General features: G+C 39.7%; 1 protein-coding gene across 1 annotated transcript in view; it reads left to right on the forward strand.

Moving 5' to 3' along the window:
* LOC103808965 (rap guanine nucleotide exchange factor 5-like) overlaps positions 1-5,911 on the forward strand; it is a gene marked incomplete at both ends in the record, with an annotated part of 15,783 nt that extends 9,872 nt beyond the window's left edge. Inside the window, one exon of the mRNA XM_009081774.1 lies at positions 5,863-5,911. Coding sequence (XP_009080022.1) covers positions 5,863-5,911 — 49 coding nt within the window. The remainder of the gene's footprint in view (positions 1-5,862) is intronic.
* Between the last annotated feature and the right edge of the window lie 2,270 nt (positions 5,912-8,181).

An 8,181-nucleotide genomic window follows, 5' to 3' on the forward strand; every position in this document is an offset into this window, starting at 1 on the left:
AAAAATGTCTTTACAAAAGAAATTTTATAATGTGTTTGGAAAGCCGGTGGTTATGTATGCTCAACCATATGGAAAAATGATTTAAAATGTATGATATGAGAAAATGCTGTGTTTTAAATTTTTTAGCCCCCCCCCCATTTATTTTCATAGAATCATAGAATTTAAGGGTTGGAATGGACCTTACAGATCATCTAGTCCAAACTCTCCCTGCCATGGGCAGGGACACCTCCTCACTAGATCAGGTTGCTCAAGGCTTCATCCAGCCTGGTCTTGAACACTGCCAGGGTCAGGGCAGCCACCACGTCCCTGGGCAACCTGTTCCAGTGTCTCACCACACTTATAGTAAAAATCTTTTTCCTCACATCCAACCTAGACTTTCCCCCCTTCAGTTTGAACCCATTACCCCTTGTCCTATCATTGCAGTTCCTAACAAAGGGTCCATCTCCAGCTCCCTTGTAGGCCACTTCAGATACTGAAAACTTGCTATGAGGTCTCTACACAACCTTCTCTTCTCCAGGCTGAACAGCCCCAACTTCCTCAGCCTGTCCTCATAGGGGAGATGCTCCAGTCCTCTTATCAACTTCATGGCCTCCTCTGGACTTGCTCCAACAGTTCCATGTCCTTCTTATGTTGAGGGCACCAGAACTGCATGCAGTATTCCAGGTGGGGTTTCACGAGAGCAGAGGGGAAGAATTACCTCTTTTGGCCTGGCCTGCTAGCTCCTTTAGATGATTTTCTCTATATTCAAATTCCTTTTTTTGCTTAACAAAACAAAGTGACTTTCTGAGTTTAAGAACTAGATGTAACTGCTGCTGGATACACTTGAGTAACAATGCATATGCTTAAACATGTTATTAACATTGAGTTCAGTGTGTTTCACATCTAGCTTGCGAGGTCAAACCTTGAGTAATTCCAGCAGTAGGGCAAGATGATTTTCTCTATATTCAAATTCCTTTTTTTGCTTAACAAAACAAAGTGACTTTCTGAGTTTAAGAACTAGATGTAACTGCTGCTGGATACACTTGAGTAACAATGCATATGCTTAAACATGTTATTAACATTGAGTTCAGTGTGTTTCACATCTAGCTTGCGAGGTCAAACCTTGAGTAATTCCAGCAGTAGGGCACATGGACTGTTTTATATTTAAAATGAACCATTTTATTATTGTAGCTAACTAGGTAAAGAAAAATTAGGCAGTTGCACCTCCAGATGGCCTGAAACCCATCTATTGCTATGGTGATGTCAAGAAGTCAGATCTTTTCTCCTGCATTTTCTGGTTTTTCACAAAACTTTGCAGGCTTTCTGTAGCAATTTTCTAGTCTATCCCTGGAGAAAAGGCACAAGACAAGAGCAGAGTCCGCTAAATATTAACATCTGAATACGAACTTTTCCCTCCAGAATATTGCTTTTCCTCCATTCAGTAGATTTGGATCTAATGTACTCACTGCAACTTTATGGACAGCCTTTTTATGTCCAAGGGAATTAGAACCCTCACCTGACACCATTCAACAGAAACAGAGGGCTGGACTCCCCAGTATCCAGGTTCTCTTTTTTTTCACCTTTGCTGCCAGATTCAGAATTTATATTTGAAAAAAAAAAAAGGGTCTTGTAAACAGGAGCTGGAAAACAAAAGTGAAGGTATTAGCTCTGACTGGAAATGTGTTTATGCTGGCTTTTTGGATCACAGAGTGTTTGCATATTTTGTACAAAATTAAACCAGCCTTCCTTGAAGAATTCATCATTCAAAATCCTGTTCATGATATTCTCCACACCAGTGGGAAAAAACCCCAATCCAAACCCCTACTTCCAGCCCAGCACTAAAGTAGTCCAAGATTAGAGTTGACTTTGGAAGTTTGGAGGTTCAAATCCCATCACTGTCGCTTCTGCTTTTTTTTTTTTTTTTACATTTCTAGGAAAAAACATTCTTGTCGGGTCAGAAGAAAGTTTCTGTGTCAATTTTTCTTTTGGGGAAATTAAATTCCCAAATTTTCAAACCTGAACTGACTGTGAAGATCCAGCCCAAGCAACAGTGGAGGAATCTGTGTGCCTAAAATATAAATCACTCTTTTAGCCTATCAAATGATATGCTCATATCATATGCGCCAATACAATGAGGTACTGACAGACCATCAAACGTAAATTGTAAAGGCAGTTTATATGCAAGGAGTGCAAATTGCCATTGGAAATGAGTTTGCTTTGGATTATCTTTTCTTTTCATGCACTTTTGAGAGAATGTAATGATTATTTGTGGGTTTAAAAAAGCATTCCAGAGCTGTCATGAATCCCATGTCATGTCCCAAAGAGCAGCTTCATATTCAGTGTTTTGTCTGCTAAAACCAGAGCACAGTGGGATGGCTATGAGTGTTTCCACTGCAAAACTTTTACCTTACCTTGTGATGGAACAGAAGAATATCAGGATGTCAATGCAGTGTATCTGGAAAATTATGTTCTGGTACTTTATGTGAACTAGACTCTTCTCATTTTCCAAAACCCTGCTGTTTAGATCCTTCTGTTGCAGGACTTCATTTTGAGATTCTGTAAGAATTGGCACTTTGTCTCTAGATCTGAAATCCTGTTTGGCACATTGACATCTAGAGCACTATTTCACAAGACTACTAGGGGCAGAAAAAGGAGAAGGGAAAAAAGTAGAGGTGGTATGCACTGTCTCCTAGATGCACAACTATGCCTACTATGACAAAATGACCATATTCATGGATAAGAGAAGAGCAGTAGTTGTAATTTACTTTTTAAAAAACCCTATTCTTTGATGACAAGATTCACCATATAAATATACATAGCGGTATACCTGGGTACTACTCTGTACGCATGGTCTTTCTTGTTCACATGGTGAAAAGAAAACTGATTGAGATGTGCTAACATGCCAACAACATCTTCTCTTTCAGACTTTCATAACATTTCTGTAAACACTGTGTGGTAAGCTGGCCATTAAAACAGAATCAGTCTTGCCATCTGCAATGCTTCTCAAAATGGGATGCTATTTAGATAGTGTTAGATTTGTAGCAATGAGCTGTATGTATAAACCAATTTTATTTTATTTTTTAAATGTAATATCTCAATATGATAGGTATAGCCCTTGTTTGAATGTGCATTTTACTTAGAGTCTGCATTATTATCTTCAATGTGATGTGCAACTATCGATTTCATCAAACAGGCAGTAACTGAAATCGTATTAGGAAGAAGTATGATAATGCATAGTATATGTGCAGTGAGGAATGAATGTTGTACATGGATTTCCATTGGTGTAATAATGCTTAGGAGTTGCATGTCCAGCAGAGATGTCAAGTGCATTTACACTAGAATAGACAAAACCATATAGATTATGAAACCTTGGGACATCAATCAAATTCAGGAGGATGCTCATCAGTACCAATACTTTGTGATTGGAGTGAATCCTATGAGAGGAGACTCAGATTGTCAGGATAGAACCCTTTGATGAAGGAACTTTTGCTTAGTATTAACACTAGAGAAACATCTTTTTTCTCTTGCTGTAACTGAAGGGTTTTACTCAGGTTAAGTAATCTGCCAGCTGCATTCCTGGCATACAGTAAACCTTGAGGTATTTTGCTTAACAGACAAAATATAGAAAACCAGCCTTTTTATTGCCTGTGATTTTAGCACTGTCTCTCATACTTGATAAGTGCCATCATATAAGCAAAAGTGGTACTGCAAATATAACTGCAGGATGCCACAGTGCTGCTGTTTCTTCTGAGGTTTTCTTTACACTCATGGAGAGATTTGCATTTTTTGATTGATTGGGTTAAGTGATATGCTGACTATTGTTGCAGGTTTTAGTGTCTGGCTCATCTTGGGATAATGTATTTATTAAATGCTAAAAGATAAATGTGAGACATCATTGCACTGTTTCTTACTGTCAGTAACCTATGAGAATAGATCAGAATTGAGGCATCGACATTGGTACCTCCTGCTGAGTTTAATGAAGGGAGAGGATCTGAGCAGTGTAGCCATGAAAACTCCTGGTGGTATTATTCAGAAACAGTTTGGGCTTTTATTGAAAATCCCACTCTAACTCTGGATAGCTTGTATGTGTTAGTACTAATGTATAGTAATTGCTGCAAGCAAGCAGACAAGTTGTTTTTCCACAGAACGGTTCTTTCCCACTTTACTTGCAGTTTATGCTTACATTAGCCATGATTAACATTTCTCCAGACATGGGAATGAGTGTACAGGAAGGAAGGAAGGGAAGGGAATACTGCCAGCTTGCACAATTGTACTGGAAACAGGATGACATTTAAGAAAACTGTGGCACTGCCTTCATATTTTCCTGCATGGAGTGGCAGAAAACTCTGTCCCTCTCAGTAGGGGAGCATCAAGGGATAGAACAGATCCTTGTACCTTGCAAGGACAGCAAAAACGTCTTCTTGGTCCTTTGCCACAAGGGAAGGAAGGATGCAAGCAAAGGAAGGATGTGGCCTCTGGTATGACTACCTTCTGCCATATGTAGAGCATACTGGTGGGTGGCTGCTGAGTATCTGATCAGTGGATGCTAAAGTTACCTTTGTACTGAGATGCCCTGGGTGGTTTTGTCTGTTTTTACGCTCAGACCAATATAATGTTAACTATCCTTTCAAATTTTCAAACTTTTCTTCGGAGTCATTGGAGTGAGATGTTGACAGTTGTTAGCAATTGTATTACTTTGAGGATCCTTTCTGCCCTATTCTGGTCAAACCACATCTTGCAAATGATGTTTGAAATTTCATGTTCTCTCAGAAACTGGATGTCAAGACTTCCACTGCAGAATAGCCTTGAGCTTTGCATAGGTCTGTTAGGCAAGATGGCTAATATACACTGCTGGAGACTGTGTACAGAGAGGTCAGACAATACCGAGAAAAATAGCTGGAATGTTCAATTTTTTTTCTTTTGCTTTTTGGGTTGTAATATTAAAGCCAGTCTGTCTTGGGAAAATTAGGGAAATTGGAAGAAGCTGAGAGCACAGATGGGGCAGAGGAAGGGAAGAACTGAGGTGTATGCAGGAGAGAGTGTTGGGGTGCTGTAGACCAAATGCAAGCAGCTGCAGTAGGACAGATGACAGCAGTGAAGAAGTATGAAACATATGAATAATGCATAGAAAAATGATAGAAAAATAAATTGTATAAAAAGGAATAGATCTATGGAGAGCAGTGGATGTAGCGTTGAGCTGGCTAAAGAGACAGTAGCTGGTCTTGTGGACACTATAGTGAACATATGAAGAATGCAGGGACAAGAGGAAGGGAACTGACTAGCATGGCAGGACTGCATCATCACAGGCTAGTGAGATAGCCTGTGAAACTGAAAAGCAGATTGCTCTAACTTCTGCACATTTATCTCAAGTGAAATTTTGGTCCTGAAATTCTCAGCCATGCTATTAGGAGAGGTTGTTTCCTCCTGAAAGGTCCAAAACTTATGCGAATCTCCGACAGACCTCAGCACAGAGCACTTGCTTATCCTGAAGTTGCACAATAAATCCAGCATTACAGTGTGCTCATCAGGGGCAAACCAAATATGTAACAAGGTAAGGGAGAAGCTTCAAGTGTGTATTTGTGGAACAGATATGCTGTGCAAATCAATCACAGGTTGGGCTACTGAATTGCTGACTTCCCAAGGTATGTGTGGCATTTACATGAAATTAAAGTTTAAAAAAAATGTTATCACAGAATTCCTGGCTGAAAAGGAAATAGATTTTCTAGGAAAACTGTCTGTAGTTTCAAAACTAGGTACCTTCATAATTCCACGTGCAGTTGACTGCTCCAAAGCATTGACAGCTGGTATCTTGCCAGTGTTGGATTTTGTTTAGTTTGACTGTGCTAGGAACTGTAACCATCCTTTCTTTTTCTGATATTTTAGGTACAGCGAGAACTAGCTGCTGTCATTGCCTTGAAAGCGAGAAAGTCAGGTGAGTCAGGCTGGACTTCAGAGGGGGTTTAGTAATCCTGCTGCCTTTTGTCATTGTCTATGTGTGCCAAGTACAGGGCAAAATTTATTACATACAACACATGCACAACACACAACATAGTATCTTAAACTGAAGTCGCCAAGAAGATGTGACTGGCATATCTGCAAATACTTACTTGTGAAAACGTAAGTATAAAAAAATATTCTAGACATGGTTTGGTGCATTTGTGTCGGGAAATAGAAGTACCCATACATTATGTCCACAGTCATGTGTAAATGTAAATCTGCAGAAAGTGAACACAAATGTAAGTGTGAATTTAGACCTGAATTTCTTCTGTGTAGCAGCTTTGCTTCTGAAACTGCGGTAGTAATTTATGATCTTAGCATCCCTCATCTGCTTGCCCTTACCTGTTATCACTCCAGTCCCACGTGACTTACAATGGTTGAACATGGAAATGCTTCTGCTCTGGTTCAGCATAGAGAAAAGCAGAAGGGCTCAAGGTAATCTTTTATTTTGCAGTCAAATGGGTCAAGAGTATGTTGCCATGTACTTTTACTTACTTCTTTTACAAATATAAGAAATCTCCCTGCTTCTCAGCAGTTATGTCAGCAAATGTTACTGCTGCTACTGGCAACAAATAAAACTCTTTTCCCCAAAAGAGTTTTTTTTTATCCTGAATTACCATCTCGTTTCCTTTCAGTGGATTGCTACATAAATGGTTGTATTAGTAGAAAATGGAATGAGGATTTGATTAGGAATAAGATACAGGATATGAAGATGGGTAAAGAGGGTATCTCTTGGAGTCTCCTTTATACTACTGTAATTGCAACCCACATTGAGCAGGTAGAAATATTTTAATTAAAAATCACAGCAGTGCTGTCCAGCCTTTCCTAATACATTAATGTAAACATTTAAAATATCTGTTTAGATGTGAACAAAAGATACCTCTTTAATCAGTTTAACTAGTGCACACTTGTTGAAATTTGCATTTCTTTATGCCTCATCTTGGATGACTGTAAAAAATGGGTACATGATCAGACATAACTGTAAGGTCTAATTTAAGTTAATGCCCTAAGTACTGTAGGTGCAGAGTAAATTAGGGTGGTTTATTATGCTTTTTTATTTTATTGCTGATGGTTAAATTCACAGTGTAGCAGTTACTGTTAGCAATCAAGCTGTGGTATGCTGTGCCTGGTGAAGTGAAGCATATTTCAGAGAAAGTACTTCTGGAGCTGAAACCCACAGTATCTTTCGAAGTTACTATTCTTCTACCCCTCCAAGACTCCATATAATTCTAGGAAATAAGCTACTGAAGATCAGACAAAGTGTTAATTTTTGTATAAAAAGAGTGGAGCATGGCTATTGGGCCAGCTGCCCTGGATATTTTCCAGGCTTGTGAGAACAGTGTGGGTGCCTGGCTCAGCCACCCTAGGATTCATGAGTGGGGAGGGCAGGCAACAGGCATGGTCCTAACCTGCTGGCTGGAACCTGCCTACAGTGGCGAATCAGTTCATTATCTAAGAGCTTTCCTGGAGACCAGCAGCCCAAAACTCAAAGCTGTTATACAGAAGTTCCTGTACTGTTTATGATGGTTTGGTGGTTTGTAAATTGTAGTGTTCCAAAACATTTCCTCTAGATAGCTGGTTAGTGCTAACAGTAGGAGAAAAAAAGAAAATAAAAGAAAAAAGTGGTTTTGCTTAATGCAAGGGCTATGTAATTTGATCCTGAATTACTTTAATTTCTGATTTTTTGGATATACCATAGAGAAGACATTCATAGTTATTCAATTGTTCAAGAAAACCTGCCTGATTACACGTTTTTACAGAATCACAGAATCATGTTGGAATAGACCTCTGAGATCACTGAGTCCAACCTATGACCTAACACCATCTTGATGACTGGACCATGGCACTAATTGCCACATCCAGTCTTTCCTTAAACATCTCTGTGGATGGTAATTCCACCACCTCCCTGAGCAGTCCATTCCAATGTCTCTCACTCTTTTCTTGAAGAAATTCCTCGCAGTGTCCAGCCTAAACCTCCCCTGGCACAGCTTGAGACTATGTCCTCTTGTCCTGTCGCTAGTTGCCTGGGAGATGACGCCAACACCCATGTGGCTACAATCTCCTTTCAGGTAGTTGTAGAAAGTGATAAGGTCACCCCTGAGCCTTCTCTTTTTCAGGCTAAACACTTCCAGCTCCCTCAGCCACTCCTCATAGGACTTGTGCTCCAGACCCTTCACCAACTTCATTGCCCCGCTCTGCACAAGT

The sequence above is a fragment of the Acanthisitta chloris genome, unplaced genomic scaffold, assembly GCF_000695815.1.
Source record: "Acanthisitta chloris isolate BGI_N310 unplaced genomic scaffold, ASM69581v1 scaffold33589, whole genome shotgun sequence".
In the NCBI taxonomy this organism is placed as follows: domain Eukaryota; kingdom Metazoa; phylum Chordata; class Aves; order Passeriformes; family Acanthisittidae; genus Acanthisitta; species Acanthisitta chloris.